The sequence below is a fragment of the Ipomoea triloba genome, chromosome 12 (genome assembly GCF_003576645.1).
Source record: "Ipomoea triloba cultivar NCNSP0323 chromosome 12, ASM357664v1".
Taxonomy (NCBI): Eukaryota; Viridiplantae; Streptophyta; class Magnoliopsida; order Solanales; family Convolvulaceae; genus Ipomoea; species Ipomoea triloba.
Genome location: NC_044927.1, coordinates 6963264 through 6987807, shown reverse-complemented (window position 1 = coordinate 6987807; position 24544 = coordinate 6963264). Strand labels below are relative to the sequence as shown.

The following is a 24544-nucleotide window of genomic DNA, read 5'->3' as shown; positions in this document are numbered from 1 at the left end:
TCGAGAGAATCGGTCAAAGTTCTCACGCAAATTAGATTGATTTACAATGTTTCAAATTTGACTCTTAGTCATGGTTGCAGTAGGCGCTAGTCGGGCGGTAGATTAGCGCCTAGCGCCTAAATGGCCTAGGCAGTTCTAGATGGTGACCTATAAAAATAAAAAATTAATTCATATGTTGTGTGTATGCCATATATTATATTATATATTATATATATATATATATATATATATATATCTCTTACTTCTCTTACTTATATAAATAAATAAATTTAAATATATATAAATATAATAATAAAATTAACAAGGCCGACACGCTCGAGTTAACTCGGCTAACTCTGCCAAGTTGGGCGAGTTAACTCGGCCAAATTCGACCTAGTCGGTCACCAACTCGGCCCAGTTGGCCGAGTTAGGCGCTAGGCGGCCGACCACCTAGGCGAACGCCTAGGGAGCAATTTGTCTCGATCTAGGAGTGCCTAGGCGGGAATTTTTGCAACATTGCTCTTAGTTATTTGAGCTGTTCAGTTTTGAACAACTTAAATCGATTTATCTTATTGTAATTAAGGTTTCTCTTGTCGTCTAAAAGAAAAATACTTATTAAATGCTGAATTGATTTAATAGTTGTAAATAAAAATGAAAATAATTCTATTTTAGGTGCATTTGAGAGTACAACGAGATTGAAACGTTTAAAATTAACTTTGAGAATGAAACGACATATTGGTTAGTTTTGTATGACGGATAATATTTTTTTAGCAAAAATATAGTAATTTTTATGAGTTAATAAATATTACTCTTGTTGTCTCATTTTATCTGTTATTATTATTCATTTGTTAAATTAATTTTTTTTTTTAAAAATTTATTTTCTTTAGTATCTTTTTACAATCGCTTTAAATTTAATTTTTTGTGTAATTTCTAAATATATAAATTTTCTATACTAATACTAAACTTAATATTATGAAAAATGGATTAAAAATAATCGCAATCAAGTCTAGTTAATTGCACCAGACATAAAATAGGACGGAGGGAGGGAATACTTTTTTTTAAAAAAAATAAATAAGCACTTAAATGAAAATGTAATACTTATTAATTAATAAAAATTTATTATATTTGGGTCATACTTGTGTGAGACCGTCTCACGAATTCTTATCTATGAGACCGATCAGGTTAATATGAAAATGTAATACTTATATTGAAAAATGCAATACTATTTAAAAATAAATTTTTGTTATTTATAATGAAAAATATAATACTTTTAAGAGTTAATTCCAGCATTGGTCCCTCGACTATGCTGATTTTTCAAAATTGGTCATCGTCTTTTAATTTGGACGAAAAAGACGCTTGACTATTGAATTTGTTCCAACAATGGTCCTTCCGTCAAAAGCTAGTTAAGTGGATGTCAAATTAAGGGGTAAAACAGTCTTTTAAGTTGGTCTGCGTATAATACGTCGTCATTCTCCATTATACCACTGTAATTCCTCAAAATACCTTTCTTTCATCCTCAGAAAAGCCCCAAATTCTCAAAATACTTCTTACAATTTCACAGTACAATAATTTTTGGAATCAACCGCAAAGGGCGACCATGCTGGATCCCCCGGCTTCCTGCCCAATCAAGTGTTTCCGGCCAAACCCAGTTTGCAGCGTCGATGGCGTGACCTACTGGTGCGGTTGTGCCGATGCGAATTGCAACGGCGTGCAGGTGGACAAATCGAAGAAAAATCTGGAAAATCTGGGGTGGAGTTTGGGGTGTCGGGGAGGAAGAGGGAGCCGACTGTGATAATCAAAGCGAAGAAAAATCTGGAAACAAATGTTGACTGCTCCTCTGTAATTTGATGGCGCCATCTCTGACAAATTCGATGCCAAAACCGAGCAAAACATGTCCGACGATCAACATCCAAAGAGCCTGAACGAAGCTATTGAAGAGAGCTCCGAGGAAGAAGATAAAACCTCCGGCCATCATGGGAGTGGCCGGTCTGGCGGCGTTGGGCACTGATTCGTAGACGAAGCGAGCATATCTAGCGGCGTTGGGCATTGATTCGTAGACGAAGCGATCCGAGAAGATCTGGTGGCGTTGGGCAGTGGCCGGTGACTCCTCTTCTCCTCCCTTCTCTGCCGGCGGCGACCTCCTCCCCTGTGCGGCGGCGGCAACGGAGTCAGTCCGACAAACCAGCGGCGTACGTAGACCGGCGACTCCCCTCTTCCTCCTCCTCCCTTTTACGGCAGATTTATTATGTTAGAAAGCTAGGGTTAAGTTATGACGGATTAACATGATGAAGAAGAAGACTAGCTAGTGAAATGACCATTTTACCCCCTAACTTAACGCCTAACTAACTGAAGTTAAACGGAAGGACAATTGTTGGAACAAATTCAATAGTCAAGTGTCTTTTCGTCCAAATTAAAAGACGAGGACCAATTTTGGAAAATCAGCATAGTCGAGGGACCATTGCTGGAATTAACTCTACTTTTAAATCAAATATAAAAGTATTATATTTTCACTTTAAAAGTATTACAATATCTCCTTATAAGTAATGTAGGAAAATGTAATATTTTTAAACCATAATGTAAAAGTATTATATTTTTTTTATAAGTAATAAACATTTTATTCTTGATTAGTATTACATATTTTTTTATATAAATATTATATTTTCGTTTTATCCGACCTATTTCATGAATAAAGATCTAAAAGATGATCTCACATAAATTTTTATCATTTATTAAAACACAAAAAATTAATATCCCACACTATAAAATTTGAACCTAAAATCTCTCATTTAAAAAGTCACATCTATACCGTTCCACCACATACCTTTGTCATTGAAACAGTTAAAATTAATTGGCATTGGAAGCACATATTTAAATCGTGATGTTTTTGAAAGGGTGTAAAACGGAGCTTAGTTTGAAGAAGAATGGGTCATGGGAATTTGGGATGTGCCTTGAACTGTGAGCCCTGCACACAATTATTTGATTCCTGTCCCCTTCACTCTGCTGCACCATCCCGGTTTTTTTTTTTTTTTTTTTTTTTTTTTTTTTTTTTTTTTACATTAAAAAGAAAAAACAAATTTATAACATTCTAAAGTTTTATGATTACCTTACAAGGTTTTAACCTCTATTATCAACCTATAATGTAACTCATGATAAATGTCATAATTAATTTATATTTATTAATAATTTAATTTGTGAATTAATTATGTAGAGTCATAGTGATATATAGTAAAACTTTTTAATGAAATCGCAACAATTCCTAACTGAAACTAAGGTTTCTGGACATCTACTATACTAATAAGAGCCAAAGAAAGTTAGGCCTAAAATGGGTAGAAAAAATGGCGGTCAAATTATTTAATCAAATGGATGGTTCAGATGAATTATTTAATCAAATAGATGGTTAAGATAATTCAGATTAATATTATTAATAGAGATTACCTAATTTAACCTTACTTTTATGATTATCCGTTAAATATTCTCTTCTCCGTTAATATTCCGTTAACTTTTAACTTACTCATTAATTTCTATAAGAAAGGTCTTATGTTCGAACCTCATCTCAATCAAATTTGACATAATTAAGTTTCTCACTCTATTTTACTCTTATTAAATTAAATAAATTAGTAGTTACAACAAAAAATGATACATATGTATTTCTTTAATTTAGAATTATGTGTCTACAACACCTTTATTTGAACAAATTATTCATTATCAAAAAATTAAATTAAATAAGAGAAATAATTTCATTAGTTATGCTGTCTTTATTTTATCTTATGCAAAGATTCTTTATTATATTGGATTCATATACTTTGAGTTAGATATTTAAATAAAAAAATTCGACATTCAATTACGCATGTATAAACTTCTCCTATACAATCTTGCATTGATATACTTTCAAATATTTATTTAAATATAAACATTGGGCATTAACCAATTGCGCGAAATGCGCGTCTAAAACTAGTCATAAGATAAATATGCAGTAACACGTACTATTCACATGTAAGAATTGAAAATTGAGTGTATTTAATTTGATGAATTAATATATGATTGGATTTTGAATTAAATGATATAATGATGTTATCACTTATCAGAATTCGTTATAGTTGATTTGGCATACGTTAATTGTATGTTAAATGAATTGATGGGTTGAAGTTTTGAAATTTGATCGCCCAAATATGTGATGGATTAAACTGAAGCATGAGATTAGAAACGGATGGTTTGGACAAATTTGTATTAATTAAGCGCATAATAAGCAAGCAAGGATGCTGATTTTCATTCCCGCCCAGGCCAGAATGTATGTCAAAACCCAACAGTGAAAGATTAAGGTTAAGCTTAAGCCGGAAAGTTTGAATGGTAAAGTGGATATCAACTACATATAAGTAATAGTTAAGAGTGAAATTAAAATAGCAATGGGCAGTCTCACGACGCGAGATTTAATTAAATGGTTTAAGACTTTCAAAAAACACAATGGTTTAAAGTCATTTTAAAAGTATTGCTCCAACAATGTTTACGGAGTTATTGAGAGATTTAAAGTATAAAAATTGATCAAATGTGATGAAAATTTTTTGTGCATAAAATGTACAAGCAGAAATAAAATCATGAATTGATTAACAACTTGTAATTTACCTCTTCTAACGGCTTTAGACAGAAGGTTTAAAAATTTGGAATTAATGTAGCGTTAACTAGGTTACCTAATGTAAGGAAGAAAAAAAAAAAAAAAAGCAATGTGTAAAGATGAATGGATAATATTGGGAGGTGAGGGAATATTTAGAAAAACAGTACGTAGTGCAAATTAAGTGGGGACAGCCTGGGTGGCCTACTGAGCTATAGGTGATCGAGTGTGTAGGGGATGGGGGTTTGTCGTGTTTCATGTAACGGATGAGAAGACGCGGCACTCCGTAGCTGCTGCCAACGCTGGCTTCTGCCCCGCGTCGCGTCGCGATAATATACGTGTCCTTTCACCAACCATGCATGCATGCATGTGTCAGCCCATTATATTATATTATATCATCATATCATATTATATTATTCAAATCAATATACTTTCTGTTTCTGTATGTATATATATATATGAGCTCCCCACCGCTACTTATAAGCCACCTCAATTAATCCATTATCTATCATTGTATGCAACCAATTGGAAATTAAAACCCCATCATCACCATCCAGAAGCATATATGGCGGCGAAAACGAGAGTGAAGAAAGAGTTGCGAGTGGTTAGCTTATGGGCGGTAGTGATAATGGTGTGCAGTTTAATTAGTTCAATGACGACGCAAGTGGAGGCGTTGGGAAGGAGAGGAGTAGTAGGGGGAAGAACAGAGATTGAGGGGGTTAAGAGCAACCAGGAGGTTCAAGATTTGGGGAAATATTGCGTGGATCAATACAACGTCAACATCAATAACGTTAATAATGGCCATGGGGATTTGATGCTGAGGTTTTCGGAGGTGTTGGAGGCGGAGAGGCAGGTGGTGAGTGGGATAAAGTACTACCTCAAGATCTCCGCCGTGGCGGTCTCCACGGGGCTTCCCCACACTTTTGATGCACAAGTGGTGGTCAAGCCCTGGCTCCATTCTAAACACCTACTTAGCTTTGCACCCTCTTCCTCTTCCTCTTCTTCTTATCTCCTCCCACTACGTAGTGCCTTCTAAGGCTCCCCCTTCTTTTCATGCTTCATTATATTATGGCCTCTCTCAGCTCGCTAGCTCTAATTTTGTAATGTAGATCGAGCTACCCTACTAGCTGTATCATGTTATGTGATCTTGTGATGCAATAATAAGCTAATTAATAAGCTACGAAAGGAATGACCAATAATTCAAACATACTTTAATTTGCAGCTGCCTTCCTTTTAATTTTATTTGCGCTTTAATTTTTAACTTTTAACTTTTAACTTTAATTTCGCACCTTAGTTCGTTGTTATCCTTTTTCTTACTCTATCTATTACCAAATTTATCTTCATATTGCATCAAACCCGGTATTTCATAAACGAACCAAGCACGTCGAGATTGACTGCCACTTAACCCTTGAAAATTATAACAAGGGTTAATCTTCACGACAGAACAACTAGGAGACATATTCACAAAGGTACTAAATGGATGGGACTCAACTACTCAAGTTAGTTAGAATTCTACTTCGTGAAAATTACAACAAGGGTTAATCTTCACGACAAAACAACTAGGAGACCTATTCACAAAGGTACTAAATGGATGGGACTCAACTACTCAAGTTAGTTAGAGTTCTACTTACGTGGACGGGACTCAACTACTCAAGTTAGTTAGAGTTCTACTACGTGGACGGCCAATCTTACTTCCTAAATTTTAATTCCTCATATGCAACGGACACTTTTTTCATTTGGTCCCAATGCAAATGCCTACATCAAAATTTTGTATGTGGAAGTAAAAAATGAAAGTCATATTTTCTAGTCATCTGTGTAATAAATTAGGCATGTTCAACATCTATACTCCAACTTAAGAAGTGTTATGGAATGCACATTGTTCTGAAATGCATATATTAAGTAGCACGGATATTTTAGTTATTTGAGTAAATGTTCGTAAGGAAGTAATCTCTCTTGTTTCCTTCCAAGAGATCTCTATTCACAAATTCAGAAACCTTCTCTTCGTACAACCCCTAAAATGTTGTTGAATAAAACCAGTGCCTTCTTAAACTTAAGAATAATTGGGGTGAGCTGTTGTTAGGTTCTAGTAATTTTAATTGAAAGTATTACTATTTGCAGAAAAACAAGACTTGTACAATACTGAGATCTTTTTTCTTTTTTTTTCTTTTTAATAATGTGACAACCTATAATTCACCTTCAGTATACAACATTCACATAGACACCAACACATATATATTAAACAGCTTTCTTTCAAAAGCACAAATGGTAGATATTACACAAGCTTTATTTTAAAGAAGACAAATCCTGCGTATTTCCAGTTCGGTTAGGGGCAAGTACCCAGACAGCTCAGCACCGCCCTCTACTATACCCTAATAAATCATCATATTAGTAATACAGCACACGGCACATACGCTGGAAGGAAAAGCAGCGTGGGAATGGCAGAGTACACAGAAAATTTGGTTGGAGAATCAGACCCACAACAAGAGCTCCATTTTAGATTCGTCACAATCAATATATGAATTTCAGTTTTAGCATCTCCAAACTTGGCCGTCATAAATAGTTAGGCTCTTCACATTCTCTTTGGCATATCTACACTCCCGTTTTTCTCTATTCTCAACTACTAACGGTTGCAGGGAATTCCGCATCATTCTCTGTCACTTTGAAGGGCTGAGGGTGTTGGCCATAGCAGTACAGACTCCACATCTTGAAATATGCACGCTCCAGATTCTTAACCTGTTAAAGAATGATAGGCGGCACAATCAACATCTTGCTATGGCATTAGTTACAGCATTCTTTTGTACAAAAACCAAAAACAATATGGCAACAAGACCAGAAAATTGTGAAAGCCTCATTACTCACCCAGCGTGTTGTATCAAACAGAGGACATGTCATCCGTGCAGCCTTTAGTCTATTCGTCAGATCCTGCAGTTTTGTGCGATTAAGTGCCAGTGATACAGCCTTCTCTTCATACTCTTTCACACTGCACGGCGAACAGCAGTAAGACAATTGGGTATCAAAAACATAAACATACAAATAAATTAAAACATCAAATTGAAGTTATATATATATAAAAGAGGACTTCAAAGTTCAAATACATAAACTAAAAGAATAAAGAATAGAGAGCAGAGATGAGCAAATTTTAATAGAGCAGTAAATTACAACACAGAAAACACTAGAAGTCAATACCACAAATAAAATTATACACAAGCATAAAATGATCAGAGTCCAAAATACCCACTTGCTGACAATCATCTCTTCCCCCAAACCTGTAGCCAGACACAATGAACCAGCAACTCTTGTTGCCATTTTCTCCAGGGGAAGAGTCACCATAGGTAGGCCAGCCCAAAGAACATCTGTTCCAGTTGTGTGGCCATTGCACAAAGGCCTATCCAGTGTAAAATAAATAAACTTTGTTACTTGAATAGGAATCAATATGTAATTGTGTAAAACTAATAGTGAGGCGGTTATTAGTATTCTATACGTGTCAAGGAACAAATCTGCCAAAGCACTTCGTCTTATATGCTCCTGTTTCATTGCAACATCTGTGAATATGATTTGGTCTGGTTGTACCCCTTGTGCAGCTGCATCTGAGAAAAGATAGACTACTCTGTTAACACCAACCATTTTTTTTTTAAATTCCTGAGTGCTTCGAAAGTCTAAAGACAAGGAAGCTTGATGCATAGAAGCATGACCAAATAAATACATACAGGCACGAAGCCGCATTTCACCAGCAGCTGGAAATCTGAGAAGCCAAAGTGCACTGTTTGGTACACGCTTAAGAATATTGCACCTGCAACAAAAGTTTAATTAGTAAGACGGGGGGGCGTACATCAAACAGTGAGCTAATACTAAAACCAATGGTCAGTTAAAAATCCATCCAGGATTACCAGGTTGTAAAAATTTCTGGGTCCATCTTGTAGAGTTGATTGAAACAAGCAAATATAAATTTGTCCTCTGGGAGTCCATGGTCTGAGCGCTTTGGTTGGCATTTTGGATCTAGTACATCCAGATTTTTCTGGGACATTGTAACAAGAGATAATCGAGTAAGGTGGAAAAAATACCAAAAACCCTAATAGACATCAAGATCAGCAATCAAGAGAATTTTACCTGCTTATAATCATTTACAAAATAACAATGAGGTAGATGCACAAGCTTCTCTGAATAAATATGTGAGTACTGAGTAGGTGAAACAAACTGCCAAGTTCAAAGTAAAAAGACAATCTCAATGATAAAAAAATCAAACAGATAATCAATTATCACATGACAGAAATACAAACAATACCTCATCAGTAACCAAATAATGTATATAGGATGCTCCAGTAGTTCCGGGGAATCCCATGTATGAAACCTGGATTGGAGCAGGTTGCATGGAAAATATCTCATTTCTAGCCCCCTGCAGCATTGTTTTAAGGTGGTCAAAAGCTCAAAGCCAAACATCATAAATGAAATATATTAGCAGGCTTGTGTAAATCAAACATCTGAGATGCAACAAGATGCATCTTACATTTTATAGATCTTTAGAAACTGAAAGTTCGAAACATCAAAGCTAAATTTTAGGGGTAGAAGCCAAAGGATGGCTTAGCTATTAATTTTTTTTTATCTTTCTTTCACAAACGGCAAACCTACACTCTAATAGTCTGGGGTACTTGAAATCACCAAATCTCAGACATCTTAATTTTAAACATAAATCTGTTCTTTGGTAAGTACTGCATCAAAAAGCTACTAAGGCACACATATTTTGCAACAAATTTTCATGATTTCTAACAACTGCCTTAACTAATTTTTCCCCAAAAATGTACTCCGCAACATAATATGGGAATTTGCTGCAGGACAGCTGTAAATCAGTAAAAAATCAATTCAACTTAGGAAATGGAAGTACAATATCACCTTGGTATAGCCATTAAGATTGACAAGAATATGTATCTGATTCTCATTAATCATCCTGGCTATCATATCAGATGACATGGATGATACATCAATAAAATGCTCAGCTTCAGTCTGGATGCGCTGCCTCCATTCAGTACCATCATTTTGACTTAGAGCATAGCAGAAAACCTGTGAATCGAAAGCATATTACATCCTTAAAAAGAGAAAGAGTCAAAATCGTATATCGAAGAAGCTATTTTACAAACCTCAACGTTTTCTCTGTCATGCATGCCAAACACAGATCCCATGAGATGTGATAATGGATGGTTGCCGAAATCACTACTAACATACCTGGCAGAAGAAAGAAAAAACTAAGGATTTCATGTGTCTATTTCCATCCTTTTATTGGTTATGTCAAACAAAGATAAAGACAAGAAGGATTATACAATTCAAAAAACATACCCAACCCTCAGTCGACCATTCCTACCACCCTTAAGGGGAAATGGAGGAGGATGGCTGAACGGAGGAAGTGAATAGCGAGATGCAATCACGGAGCAATGCTGGGCATACTTTCGACTGCACAAGGAAAACATCAAATTAAGCCTAAAACTATGTCATACCAAAAGGAAGAAAAAGAGAAGGAAAAAACCTCACCTGATATCTAAAGCTAGCATTGGATCAAGAGGATATGCAATTGCATGGAAAGGTTGCACACTAGGTAAAACTGACATCTGTGTGGGGTTATGGATGCAAGAAACAGCACCATTAGCAAACATAGAAATCACAATGGTGTATCAACTGCTGACAACATAAAGACTGAATAAGTGAGAGTTAAACCTTAATCTGTCTTCTAAGTATCGCCTCCACTTCAACAAACATCTTCTCTCGATCATCCCAGTCACAAGCACACTGCAAATTCAATACCAACACAAGTAAATACATTTACATATATTGCCCTCCAATAGGAAAAAAAATTTACTTTTTCAGCATTAATTGTCCAATTAACAAGGTCAAATATGAATGTAGCATATGCAACTCATTGAAAACGCAAAAAGATATTATATGAGAAATGTTTAACCCACTTGCAAAATAAATATCTAAAGCAAACCACTAAACAGGATTAGTAAAAGGGACAATTTAGAAGCAAGTCCCTTCTTGCTAGGCTTTTAGGACAACCATTGCACCAAACTGCAGGACATGCAAATCTGGTAAATATGAAAACTTCACTTGGATTTTCAAGAAACATAACTACAAAAATTTACTTTCAAGACTCATCACTTCTTAAGATTTACTTATCAAGCATTATGGGTGCAAAGGATGGCTGAAGCCTGAGTGCTGAAAACAAAATGCACACACCTGTAAGGTGTGTAGAAGATTACAAGTTGCTTCTGGGAAGTCAGGACGTAGCATCAATGATTGTCTGTAACTTTTTATAGCTGATTCCACATTGCCACTAAACATGCAAAAAGAACAAATATAAGCACATATAAGCAGAGAAGAGGGTGACAATATAGTATTCCACTGATGAAAAAATTATGATATTACCTGTCCTTGTAAGCTGAAGCCAGATTTGCATGAGCCTCGGCCATTGATGGCCTGATGATGATAGCTCGGAGATAGTCCTGAATTGCTTCGTTAACCCTCCCAATTTCTTTATATGTATTACCACGGTTCACCAGTCCATCAGCTGCTAAAGGGTCAATCCTAAGTACTTCATTATAGCATGATATGGCATCTACATAGTTACCCTGTGATTGGAACCAAAACATGATTATCACCAATGCCCAGTGGATACCATAACATTACAAGAGAGATAAACAAAAGAATGGAGACAACAAATTGCTAGTTGCCTAAAGACTTCCATGCATCTCTCACACAGATCAGAAGTCAAAACATTTCTCCATACAAGGTTAACTTCACACACTACCTGTTGTTTGTATATTATGGCTAAATTGTTAAAAGGGGCTGATAGCCCAGTTGTCACAGCTAAAGTTGTCTTGTAACATTGGACAGCAGCACTTGTCATGTTCCTACAAAATTAGAAAGTATACTCTTGTAAACAGGTTGCATTCAGCATAAAATTCGCTTGATAAACCTTTGAGAAAAGGGAACATGAATATAACAAATCCAACAAAGCATACCACTCCATATAAATATTTCCAAGATTAGTTAGCGCCTGAGGGTGATTTGGTTGGAGAGCGAGGCATTGCTGCACATGCCATGTTATATTTAGAATAATCAAACTCTTGGAGTGGGAAAAGAGTAAAGCACTTGAACAAGAGAGAAAGAACTTACACGGTAGCAATGTATTGCCTCTTCAGTTCTGCCAGTGTCTTTCAGTGCATTACCCTAAAAAGAAATACAATGAAAGAAAAAAAATTGTATAGAAATCTGAATCTGCAAAGTGACTGTAACTAGCAAGGTTGGATATGAAATAAGGGCTAACCAAATTATTATATGCTTCCAAGGATCCAGAATCACAGGAAATAGCTCTCTTATAATTGAGTATTGCCAACTCAAGGTTGCCTTGCTCAAAGTACAAACTAGCTAAGTTTCCTGCAATAATCAAATTTACTATGATGCATAGGCAACAATTTCCCAATTACATTAACAAAAGAAACATTAACAGCAGCACAATAATCTGTACTAAATTTCATCTTTTGAATTTTCATTTCTTAATTGAAAAATGTTATGGAATATTAAATCCTGGAATAATTTATTTATATGCTTCCTTTTCTGCATAGAACACTGAGTTTTAATAGTCTTTCCATCAACTGAAATAACAAAAGGACAATAGAATATCAAAGCACTGAAATCAAGGGCATACATTTCCTTTTTGGAGAAAGATTTCATTTCCCAGTTGATTTGACAGACTAAATTTGTAACTTCATCAGAAATTTAGACAGAAAATGGGTCACTACATGTAAGCAAGCCATCAATCAAGAATATTTACAAATTACAAAATCCTCTTTCTCTTTGCTCAAACCCAACTCAACCACCAACAATGAACATGTGGGTCATGAACCTGGATGCAGTACTGGAGAGCCCTAAGAGAAAACCACTCACCAAAAGCCATAGCATAGTCTGGTCGCACTTGGAGAGCATGCTGATAACACATGATAGCCTCTTGCTGCATCCCCAAAGCCTGGAAAACGCAAAGAAGATCTTGTATTGCTCCAGAACTAGTCCGGGCATTGCCAGCTACCTGACCCTATTAGCACAATGCACAAGGCTTACCTTGTAGACATTTCCCATGTTCAAGTATGCATCTGAAAAATTTGGTTTGAGCTTGACTGCTTCCTGGAAAGTAAGAAATTTGAAGTAAAATACATTTAGAATATAAAGCAAACTAAGAGAGAATAGTAATGTTGCATAAATCTAAAGGTTTAAGTGTTTGTTTTTGTTTGGTATCTACTCAAAACAATAGAAGCCTGACCAAAGCTGGATTGCAAAAAAAAAAAAAAATGTTTTCAGAGGAAAATAAGAGGGCAAAAAAACCCTCATTTTCAAGAAGCTTCATGTTTGAGGCTTCATAATAAGTCTATAATTCAAGAAGCAAATGTTGGGCAAAACAAACACTAAAAAGGATTCTTAGCTGATAAACAAATAATTAAATTAATAAAAATAAAATAGCATTCCATGCCTTGTAGTATTGCAAAGCCCTATTGAAGTCGCCTACTTCCATAAAGAGACCAGCAAGGTTGGACCATGCAACAGCAAATGTAGGTTGTATGCGAAGTGCCTCAACATAGCAATTGTATGCCTGAAAAAAATAGAAATTCAATCCTTAAGGCCAACACATGCCTATGTTAAAAATTAACACCAAAGAAATTTATTAAAAAAAAAAAAAAAAAGAGTAAAAGTTACTTCTTCTTCTAAAACAAATAACATAGAACCATGGTTATCAAGGCAACCTTTCTAGGCGAGATGCCTCTGACCGCCTAGACAATGAGTAAAGTGTGTGTGTGTATATACATACATATATATATATATATATATAATAGAGCAGAACACTGCCAGGTGATAGAAGTATTAGTGAGCCAGAAGAGGGGCAAAACCGCAGAACAACCAGAAGCCCAGAACTGCCGAAGTTCAGAAGGCCACTCGGCCAAGAAGAAGGAAGAAAGAATGGCAGTCGGCAGATGGCTACTTGAGATCTGACAGGGCTGGAGTTTGCGACGGCAGTGGTCGGTGGAGCTTGGAAGTCTTTGACGGCGGTGGCCGGTGGAGTTTGCGATGCAATGCAAAGGCTGGGAAGGGTTTTAATCCCTTTTTTCAAAAATAATTTTAAAAAAAATAATAATAATAATAATAATCTGGGTCAAACCCAGTTCGAACCCGGGTTAGGTGTCCCAAACTCGCCTCGCCCATTTAGGTGAGGTGAGCTCACTAGGTGTCCAGTCTCCACCAACCGGACGCCTTGATAACCTTGCATAGAACTGTTTGAAAACAGATTGCTCATGTAATATAACTTTTTCCCCCATAACATTAAATAGTTTGGTTTGCTAGTGTCTTACTCATATTCTAGTAAACAACTGATTACTCATTTAATATAACTTTGTCCCCAATGCCATCAATTGGTCTGGTTTGCCAGTGTCCTACTTTCTGTATCAGTGGTCTACTGAACAGTCAACAATGTTAGCGTTTTGGCTACAGTTAAAAATACAAAACCTAATAATTTATAGATTCAACATTTTCCCCATAACATCAAATAGTTTGCTTTGCTAGTGTCCTACTCATATTCTAGTGAATAACAGATTACTCATGCAATATAACTCTTTCCCCAATGCCATCAATTGGCCTGGTTTCCCAGTGTCCTATTTTCTGTATCAGTGGTCTACTGAACAGTCAACAATGTTAGCATTTTGGCAACCGTTAAAAATACAAAACCTAATAATTAATAAGTCCAACATTTTAATGATCTCATTATTTCCTTAAGGCCAATAGTTCAATTTGTGTATAGAACATCAAGGAGTGATTTAGCTCATTTTTCAAGCATATTTGAAGTATAAAGTACATAGGGAGCATCAAGAAGTCATTACAGTTCATTTTTCATGCATATCCAAAATCTGAGTACATGGGGATATTGGCCTTGTCCAACCATATGAGTAAATCTCAGTAGTATACTGCAACTACCAAATTGCTTGTACAATGACAAAAAGGTGCAAGGATTAACTGTCATCTTACCTCTTGCACTCTCCCTTGTGTTTTCATGAAATTGCCAAGATTACTATGCGCATCAACCTACACAATATTAAAAAATTCACTAAGAAGAATACAACAACCAAACTCTATCAAAACAAATGAAAATAACATACCAGCTGTGGATTTAGTGCAAGAGCTTGGCGGCAACATTGTGCTGCTTCACTTAGTCTTCCAGTTCTCATGTATGCACTGGCTAAGTTTGACCATCCATCTGCAAAGTTGGGACGAAGCTGCAAAAAGATAATCAAATTAATTAGAAATAAGTCAAATAACCAAAGTGTAGCAAACCCATAGGTCATTGCAGACAGCTTAACGATATAATGCATAATAAAAGGGAAGATAGAAAAGAATTCTTTAAGAGCTAGAACCAGTGCCGAACCAGTGGCAAAACAATATGAGACTGGAGAGATTGGGAAGCAGAGAACAGATTAAGGCAGCCCCTTTATGGATCAAATTTTCTGTATGGAGTATGGACGCCCCAAAAACCATAGTCAACCAGAGAATAATCCACACAACCACTCAAGACCAAACAAATCAACAGCAATAAATGATTTATGTGTGTGTGTATGCGCGCGCGCTCGCACCTTAGATACACTTCAGCCCAGAAGGATATGCTTCATTTCAGTAGTTGAGCTTCAGTGCACTTAAGTATTCCATCATCATATCAAAATGCTCACTTTAACTGTGAACATTTGCAACTTTATGATTGGAATTCCCACGACTTATATGTGCAAATGAGGACATCAGAGGTCAAGGTGCACTGTGGTAATGCTAATTGACATAATTATGTAACTTAAAATGTCGAAGATCCTGTGTTAATAAAATAGACACCCCCTCCTTGACCACAGCCTTGTTGCATCATGTGCTCCTCAAGGACTTATAAATATGCAAAATGTATATACTTATGCATCTTCAACATGTCACTTTATTTTCCTCTTCTTCTTTTTTTTGGAAAGGTGAATATCGAAGATAAAAGGGGTAACAAGCAACTCAAGATTTTAGATTAAATTCGAGACAGGGCACAAGAATGGGAAACTGAGATTTCAAGCAAACAACAAAGGAACATATGCACAAACCTCAATTGCAACTAAATAGTAGCGGATTGCAACATCAATATTTCCTTTCTCCTGTACATAGAATAAAGTTGGAAATGAAAAAAAAAATGTGTTAACACTTGAAATAACAATCAGACTAATTTAAAGCTCATAACATACATACATACATATATATATATATATATATATATATATATATATATATATATAGAGAGAGAGAGAGAGAGAGAGAAAATAGAATTTCACCTTCCAAGCATTTGCCATATTTCCATAACACTCAGCAAAGCGTGGGTTAATACGAAGAGCTTCTTCATTCTTTGCAATGCACATATCAAAGTCATGCAACTAAAGCACAAAAAAATAAATGTTTGTAAGAAACATAAAAATATCAAATACAGTTCCTAAGATGTATCATGTATGTGGACCTATTGGAAAAGATAGACAATACAATCAAGAAAAGAATAAAACCTGATAATATATTGCACCAAGAAGAAGAAGATTATCTGTGCGCCTTGGATTTCTCTCATATACAGTCTTGCTATGTTCCAATGCCTGCTTATAGTTCCCGGCTTTGTAATTTTGATGAGCAAGGTTCAAAAGAATGTCCTCATCAACTACATCGTGTAGAAGTTATAAATGTCAAAAACTATGGGTAGGGGTGATACAATTTACACACTTTTCATACAGTTTATGCACTGCAAAATTCTTTTATGGAAATCCAGAACTGCTTTGCAGACTTTGTCAAATATTTCTCAGATATCAAGAATTACATATATTTTAACAAGTTTAGAAATTTGTATCCTTTCATTTACAAAATCTAAAATCCATGATGTAAAGCAAAACCATTGATATGAGAACTTATCCATGAAAGGTAATGAGTTAGTTAAACCACTCTCTAAAATGTGAAATTGAAGAGAGGCTTACAGCTCAACTATAAGTCATCTAGACAATGAAGATAAATTTGACAATATACCAAGTAAAAGAAGCACAACAAAAACCAAAGCATGTCAGTATCAATACTCGGGAGTGCTTGTGCAAAGACTCTTAACTTGCTAAGAAAGCACATTCAATGTAATGTAGCCTATGTGACACAAACACAACCACAGTTGGAAAGTATGGTTGCACAGTATGCATAAATAACCTCCTACTAAACCAAAAAAGAATCAAAAGCCTAGTTTGATGTATATATATTTGTAGAGGTATAAAATTACAAATTCATCTGAAGTTGTCTGGTTCAAGATTGTTTCATCTGCTGATGATCGATGCATAATACTAAAGTCCTATAGATTAGGCTAAGCTCCTTCAGTTATGCCAACTGACTCTCAGATTGGAATGGAAATTCACAAGGCAGCAATCAGGTGTACACTGTACAGTACTACACAAAAGACCAAACTTTAAAATTTATAAATAAAAACAGGAATCCGAAACACTCCACCAAAAGACCTAATTTGAAAACCTAGAATTCACAAAACCAGAATTAACCTAAAAAAACAAAAGCATTTCAAAATTCACCGGAAAACAAAGCTCTAGCATATCGGAGCTTCAAACCCTAAAATCGAATAGAGGAAGCATTGGCAAGTGTTATGTTAAGCATTAACTAAGGAGTTCAATATAGGACCTTCAAGAGACAGCTCAGACTTGACGTTGGTGGAGGACAAGGCAGAGGACTCAGGTTGCAAGGAGAAGGAGGAATCAGCCCTCTGATCGACGCCGGCGAGGCCGATGCCATCGAAAGAAATCCGAGGAATCAACAGGTGGCTCTGCTGTTGCTGTTGTTGCTGCTGCTGCTGCTGCTGTTGCAGGTGGTACTGCCGAAGATCTCCCTGCAGCGAGAGCATGATTGCCGAAGATCTATGCCTACTTAACCCAGCGTAGAATTTCGCAGTTCTCCAGCCTCAATTCCGGCTAGCGAGAAGAGCTCGAGTCAGACATACAGAGAGATAGAGGGAGAACAGAATCCCTTTTTCTTCGAGGGCTCAACAGCGACTTCTCGGCGATGATACGAGTACTCTCGAGACAAAGACACGGATACTGAAATGACTGGAGTAACCTTCCTTATATTTGAGTCGGAGTATCATTTTACTTTTTATTAGGAAAGTAATGCAAATTTTATTTTGAAGTTTTTTTTTTTTTTTTGACAAAATTTTATTTTGAAGTTGGGAACATGATTCATGTAACTGTGTAGATTATAAAGTAAGCTGATATCTTTTAATTTTAATTTTAAAAACGGATATATCATATTTTTATTACCGTTATATAAGGTCTCTTTTTAATATTGTTTTTATGTATATTAGTTTCAATATAAAAACATTGAAATATCATTTTTATTACATTTTATGTCTTTATTATCTAATTTCATTTTATACCTACAATAGATTCATTATAGCATGAATTCAGCCAACGTCCTCACTTGGCTAAAATTTCATTTAATTCAACTATATGTTTATCTGACGACATACATATATGTATGAGCTTTATTATTCAGTTTTATTTTATACATACAATAGAGTCGTTATAATAATACTAAAATATCTTTTTAATTTTATTACATGTTCATTTGACAATATACATATATGTATGATATATGTTATTCAGTTTCATTTCATACACACAATAAATTTATAATGGCACTGTTTGGTAAAAATTCAGTCTATCAGTCAACTTTGACTTACTTGACCACTATTAGTTGTTTGACTTGGTTAAAAAATCAATATAAGTGTTTGGTTAATAAACTTTTTATAACTCCAAAATAGTAAAATTCAAGAGGCCACTCAAATAAGCATTTTCAATTAACTTTTTGAGAAAAAATTATGCCAAACATCTATTAGCTAATAATTAATTTACCAAACAACTTTCTACAATCAGCTAATGTTATCAACTAATCATACATTCTAACCCAATCAGTCAACTCAATTAGTTAACAGCCATTTACCAAGCATGACTTATAACAATACTAAAATATCATTTTAATTCATTTGACAATATGCATACAAATATCATAATACATCGTTTATTAATAATAACGAAAATCGTTGTTTTAATTAATTATAAGGCCTTTCCCAATAGTGGATTTTGACACAAAAACTAAGAAAAGTTGGATGAGTAAGAATGGAGAGAGAGAAACAATGGGGTTGCCCCGCAAGAAATGGGATTTTGCAGAGTTTGTGGGTCCCATTTCTGTTTGCAAAGGAAGGAAAGTCGCGCGTTGTGCGCAAGTTGAGCGCCAAGAGGGCGCGTAAAATACTGTTATTTTATTTTATTTTTTTTTTCAATTTTTTCTTTTGTTTTATTTTTTACTTTTCTTTTTTTCCTCCACATCATTTTCTCTTTTCTAATCACACTCCTCAAAATCTACACCAAAATTTAACTATTTGGGTTGGCCTAAGAAACCGCATCATACTGGACTATAATCCACACGTGTAAATCATAGGTTACCGTATAACATTTGGTAAAGTAGTACTGAGTATAATTTAAGGGATGTGGGTGATTCCGTAATTTACAAGCAATAAGGTATCCAGGGATAATTCTGGACCGCCCAAGTGGAAATCGATCACCGGGTAAAGTGCGTCAAAAATATATAATAGTGGACCCCAGTCTACCATGCCAAAATCAGCTTTGGTTGACACGTAATGGAAAGGAAGGTTCAACTAATTGACCAATGACCATGACTCCTTTTAAGAAAGCAATGAGATTAAGCTATTAAACGTTGAGATCAAAATGGCAACAGTTAAAATAGAAGGAAAATTCTACACTAGGCCATAATTTCTAGTTTTAATGTAACTTTAATTATTAAAGTGTAATTGATTATTACAAGAAAATGTGTAATATTTTCTTTCCTAAATTCTGTCTTTTCTTTACTTAAATTTACTTTTCCTTTCTTTTTTATAAATAAAATTAAGAGTTAATTCCATTTTTTGTCATAGATTTATAGGTGTCATTCTACTTTTGGTCCTTTTTTTATTAGAACATCCACATTTTGTCCTAGTATTATTGTGTCATGACTAATTTTGGTCCTCCGTCAACAAAATCGTTGAAATACTGTTAAATACAAAGACATTTCGGCTAATTTTTTAGGCTAATTTTTTTAATTTTTTTTTATCATTTATATATTGACTATTTTATGGCGTGAAACTATTGATCGGAATTTTTATTTAAAAATTTAAGAATTTTTGAATTTTACTAAAATGTTTCAATTAATTGGTTAATTGAAAAAATTTGTCAATTTAGTTAATTGTTAAGGTATCTTTCAAATTTGGTTCAGTTATTAAGTAAATTAATCGAATAAGCATTCATGACGGATATTACACCCAGGTTAAAATTTATCCCAATATACACTTTTAAATAATTATTGTGAGTTTTTATGGGCTAATCATTATTATCTTATGTACCAAAAAGTATTTTATTTTCTAGCAGGAAAATAAAAATGGACTGGTAAAATAATGAGTAGCAAACACGCTATCATATTCATGCGGGTGTTGGCGCAGTTGATGAAAAGCAGACAGTGAATAGAATCAAGAAGCTATTGGCAGGTGTAGGGTTTTAGCGAATATAGCTTTCGACAAACTACTCGTATTCGTGTTCGGTAAGTGTTTGTTTATTAAGCTAAACAAACATTAACAAACAAAATTTAGAGCTCGATTCATGGTAAGCTCGTTTGCTAAGAGATCGTGAACAAGCTTGTTTGTGTTTGTTTAATAATTTTCGCGAACAAGCTCATTCTGTGTTTGTTTAATAATGTTCGTGAACAAGCTCGTTTAATGTTGGTTAATAATGTTCGCAAATATGTTCACAAACTTACACAATAAAATGTTCGTGAAACTGTTCGCGAACGTTAACAAACACTAATAAACGCTTAACAAACGAACACGAACATGATTTTCAAAAACATTAACAAACGAACACAAACACTACAAAATCCTTAACAAACGAACACGAAAACAACATTCGTTCGTTTACGTCGGTGATGCCAACAGCATCTCTCTGTGAGCTTTCAAGAAGTGAAACATGGCGTTACGATCAGGGAGGTGTTGTTTAATAAGAGGATGTTGTTTGAAATTTTGGATCCATTTGTGAAGCCTGGGGAATGAGTTTGGGTCCAGCAATTTCACCCCCACCACATCTTCGATCACTTCCAGCCACTGAGGAATCACCGCAAACGCCAAGTCCACCATCCCAACCGTCTCGCCGCCGCACATGAATCTCTCCTCTCCCACCGGCCCCTCTTCTACAATCCTCAGCATTTCCAAGGTCTCTTCTATTGCCTTCTCTTGTTCTTCCCCTGTGCTGTAATACATCCTTCCAATGCACTGCCCCTGCATATCAATTCTCTCTATTCAACCACTTAATACTATCATATCACTTTTTATCAATCCCAAATCATTGTTTATGATCTATGATTGCAGGGGCGAATGGGGCCGAGGTTACAAATGTAGAGGTTTGATATCTAAATTTTTATAGAGTTAATACCCAAAATTGTCATCGACTAGAGTGGTTTTTCTCAATTTTGTCCTAAACGGTTTTGGTGTCATGATGTAGTCCCAGACTTTTATGTTATCGCTCAATATTGTCCTCCGTTTGTTCATCCGTCAAAAGGGTGTTAAGTCTGGGGACAATTCTGTAATTTTACATTTTTTTTTTGAAAACTAAAAAAAAAATAAAAATCAACCCAGGTCATCAAATCATAAAATCATCGTCGTAGATACCCAGGTCATCAACCCCTTCCCTCGATTCATCATCATCAACAATTTCACTTTTGCTTTGAATTCCCACTCTCCAATAACAATGACAGTTTGGAATAAGGAAGTATTTCCTTAGCTTTGGAGTCCACAATTTCATTGATAAAATTTTGAGCGAATGGTAGAGAGGAGGGCATGCTCGACAGCCTTGTCATCTATAGCGCCACATTTGCAGACAAAATCAATGATGCAAAAAATATGGGAATGGGAGGTTCTAATCTCGATCTCGCTGCGGATAAGGCCGAAAGAAAACAAACAGAAGGTGCAGTCGAGAGCGGGCTCAACGACTTTTGGGGAGGTAGAATCGAGGGCGAGGATGAGGGGCTGCAAGACGAAATCAGCGTCGGAGGGTGAGAGGTCGTAGAGAGAATCGAGCTTGTTGAGAGCGGAGTTGAAGGCAGCCACCAGCTGAGAGTGTTTCCTCCCGGCAACATCCTTGTGAATTTTTCAAGATCAATGAAATAGAAACCTTGTTTTCAAGTTATGTTTTTCTCTTCATTTTCTGCACTGCTTCTTCAGATTTCAGAATGAGAATCGTGGCTTAATAGGGGAAAAATATACCTTTAACAGAAGTAAAGTGGAGACCAAGAAGAACTAAATGTAAAATTACTGAATTGCCCCAGACTTCACACCCTTTTGACGGATTAACAAACGGAGGACAATATTGAGCGATAACATAAAAGTCTGGAACTACATCATGACACTAAAGTCGTTTAGGACAAAATTGAGAAAAACCACTGTAGTCGAGGACAATTTTGGGTATTAACTCAATTTTTATAATAAAAACTCACTAATGGGAATAGTTAAATAAGTTCATAAATTTTAATTTAAAAAGCGTCTAAACTTTTAAAAGTGCAATTAAGTCTATAAGTATGTTATTCTGGGACATTGAAACACAACAGTCAGTTACTGACCTACTACTACAAGCCATTAGGATTCTAACGACAATATGACCATCTCTGGGCAATAACATTGGTAGTTGCCTAGCTTCTCATCTCGAAGAAGACTAGTCTCCTCCTACCGACCATTGGTCGCCACTGCTGGGGAAGGCGACTAGTTGGTTGCCTGTGGCTGGTATTTATGCTCGAAGAGTCACCGGAAATGATAGAATTGTCGTCGAAACCTTAGTGACTTGTAATAACAGGTCCCTAACCAGTTTTTGGGCTTTAATGTCTCAAAATAACATGTTGATAGACTTAAGTGCATTTTTTAAAAATTCAGGTGTCTAATTGACTTTTCAAATAAAATTTATAGATATATTTGATTATTTCCACACTACCAATTAAGTAAGCTACTTCCACTTTCATTAATGATTTTTATGTATAATAATGTATTACTCCATATAGATGTATATAATATGAGCCTAAGTGGTCTAGTGGCATCCGGTTTACACTTTCACATGAAGGGTTGGGTTTGAGTCTCAGTGAAGGCGACTGTTAACTCTTTGTGCTTCAGTAGGTTGAAAAAGTAGTTATGAACGTAGCTATGAACAGATATTACATTATAATAGAGTCAGTAATACTAAAAAAAAAAAAATCAAGAAAATATTTTAAACTAATTCTAATTCCATACCCTGTCATGGGCAAATTTAGCCCAGAAACGTGCAACGGCTCTGCGGTAGGGATGAGTGGGAAGCAAAGGGTTGTGTGGCCAAGTCTGGTCAATGTACTCCAGGATGACCATTGAGTCACAGATGGGTTTGGCCGGCGGCGGCCGGTGAAACAACACCGGAAAACTCTTGAAAACTGGATTGTGCTGCAAAATGAAAGGGCTTTTGTCGCTGTGCTCCTCTTCTATGTATTCAAATGGTATGCCCTTCAGCTTTAGACCCCAAATTACTCTGTAAGTAAACAGATTATAAGAAATCCCATGGAGCTTCACCACTTCTTCCATCTAATCTAAAATGCATTAATTGGTAGCTCATTAATCACTACTAGCTCGTTTTTCTTCATTATATATTTATATTGTATATACCCCCATGTGAAGTTAAAAGCAGCATCTTTTTAGATTTGTCCTCTTCCTTGTATGAATAATGTTCCAAAGTCCATAACAATAATGTGTCTAAGGTGCTAACTCGATTAGTTCGACCTATTATCTTAAAGTCTTACTTTAATAGAAGAGATGAAGACCACTTATATGCAAATTGTGCCTACAGAGGTTAAATAATAATAATAATAATACACTATGAAGGGTTGTTTCGCGGATTAGTTTTTGTTGTTGTTGTTGTTTTTTCTTTTGATACAAAAAAGAGACACTTTATGTTGGGATACAAACATAGGAAAAAAACAACACCGTATAGTGTATTTTTACTTTTTTTTTTTTTTCTATATGCATCTCACGAGTGCATTTTTATCTTTATATTTTTTTTCCAGGTAGAATACGGTACATTATACGGGAATAATACGATAAATAAATACAAATTTATACATACAAGACTTATCTATTATAAATACTGTAAACCCTAATTCTTTTCGAATCATAAACACGATTGTTTTTTTCTTTCTTTCATGTGATACAAAAATATGACGCTTTTAGTATGCATAGAAAGTAAAAGAGAAATCAGGGAATACATTTATCGTGAAGAAAATAACAGACTCCTAGAGTGCATGTTAGCTTTTTTAGAAAAAAATTAGTTAATAGTAATCAACTGTTATATTATACAAGTATGTATATAGTATTGTAGCAATAATATTTATAATTGAAAAAAGATAGTAGTATACGGTTGAAAGTAATGATGTTGTTAAACTCATTCCTTATAAGTTATAATCATTTATAAAGCATAATATAGTTAGTTAATTAGTAAAAATTGTTACATAATAATTTGGAAATGTATATGTAATTAACAATTATTTGTGATTAGTGTTTAATAATAATTGATTAAAAATGATTTCTTAATAGTTATTAAATAATGAAAAATAATTGTTTAATTATTAGGAATCATAAAAGTTATGAAATTAGTTATAACTAGTATTTTCGCCCGTGCGTTGCACGGAATGGATTTGTTATAATATATTAAGATTATTTGGATCGATATACAATTATATAAATTATAACATCGAATATTGTATAGCGCAATTGATAAAATTGGTTGGATCAAT

The 24544-nt window shown here is 35.1% G+C and overlaps 3 protein-coding genes across 3 annotated transcripts; 1 reads left to right on the top strand and 2 right to left on the bottom strand.

Moving 5' to 3' along the window:
* The first annotated feature begins 5058 nt into the window (after nucleotides 1-5058).
* LOC116000230 (cysteine proteinase inhibitor B-like) lies at nucleotides 5059-5770 on the top strand. The gene is made up of 2 exons (XM_031240263.1): nucleotides 5059-5591; nucleotides 5626-5770. The coding sequence occupies exons 1-2, from the start codon at nucleotides 5151-5153 to the stop codon at nucleotides 5692-5694; spliced, it is 510 nt and encodes a 169-aa protein (XP_031096123.1). The 5' UTR covers nucleotides 5059-5150; the 3' UTR covers nucleotides 5695-5770.
* A 1030-nt stretch (nucleotides 5771-6800) lies between these two features.
* Nucleotides 6801-17740, bottom strand: LOC115998547 (probable UDP-N-acetylglucosamine--peptide N-acetylglucosaminyltransferase SEC). The gene is made up of 28 exons (XM_031238140.1): nucleotides 17330-17740; nucleotides 16180-16325; nucleotides 15958-16056; nucleotides 15733-15783; nucleotides 14770-14886; nucleotides 14639-14695; nucleotides 13095-13214; nucleotides 12689-12751; nucleotides 12518-12596; nucleotides 11898-12007; nucleotides 11747-11800; nucleotides 11593-11660; nucleotides 11379-11481; nucleotides 10997-11199; nucleotides 10808-10904; nucleotides 10289-10360; nucleotides 10106-10182; nucleotides 9914-10027; nucleotides 9718-9802; nucleotides 9473-9640; nucleotides 8868-8978; nucleotides 8693-8779; nucleotides 8473-8600; nucleotides 8293-8375; nucleotides 8067-8172; nucleotides 7824-7970; nucleotides 7445-7565; nucleotides 6801-7318 (listed from the first exon to the last, which is right to left on the bottom strand). Exons 1-28 carry the CDS (start codon nucleotides 17547-17549, stop codon nucleotides 7199-7201), a joined length of 3006 nt encoding a protein of 1001 aa, XP_031094000.1. The 5' UTR covers nucleotides 17550-17740; the 3' UTR covers nucleotides 6801-7198.
* A 2923-nt stretch (nucleotides 17741-20663) lies between these two features.
* LOC115999278 (probable glutathione S-transferase) lies at nucleotides 20664-23339 on the bottom strand. The gene is made up of 2 exons (XM_031239134.1): nucleotides 23019-23339; nucleotides 20664-21023 (listed from the first exon to the last, which is right to left on the bottom strand). Exons 1-2 carry the CDS (start codon nucleotides 23337-23339, stop codon nucleotides 20664-20666), a joined length of 681 nt encoding a protein of 226 aa, XP_031094994.1.
* Nucleotides 23340-24544: the final 1205 nt, after the last annotated feature.

Excerpts from the sequence above, each read along its gene's own strand:
- LOC115999278 (XM_031239134.1), bottom strand. The coding sequence starts at position 23,339 with ATGGAAGAAGTGGTGAAGCTCCATGGGATTTCTTATAATCTGTTTACT. Across the intron at positions 21,024-23,018 it reads CTAAATTTGCCCATGACAGG|GGGCAGTGCATTGGAAGGAT; the intron begins GTATGGAATTAG and ends ATTGATATGCAG.
- LOC116000230 (XM_031240263.1), top strand. The coding sequence starts at position 5,151 with ATGGCGGCGAAAACGAGAGTGAAGAAAGAGTTGCGAGTGGTTAGCTTA. Across the intron at positions 5,592-5,625 it reads CTTCCTCTTCCTCTTCTTCT|CCCCCTTCTTTTCATGCTTC; the intron begins TATCTCCTCCCA and ends CCTTCTAAGGCT.
- LOC115998547 (XM_031238140.1), bottom strand. The coding sequence starts at position 17,549 with ATGCTCTCGCTGCAGGGAGATCTTCGGCAGTACCACCTGCAACAGCAG. Across the intron at positions 11,482-11,592 it reads GGAAATATTTATATGGAGTG|GAACATGACAAGTGCTGCTG; the intron begins GTATGCTTTGTT and ends CTAATTTTGTAG. Across the intron at positions 10,028-10,105 it reads ATGCTAGCTTTAGATATCAG|TCGAAAGTATGCCCAGCATT; the intron begins GTGAGGTTTTTT and ends TTCCTTGTGCAG.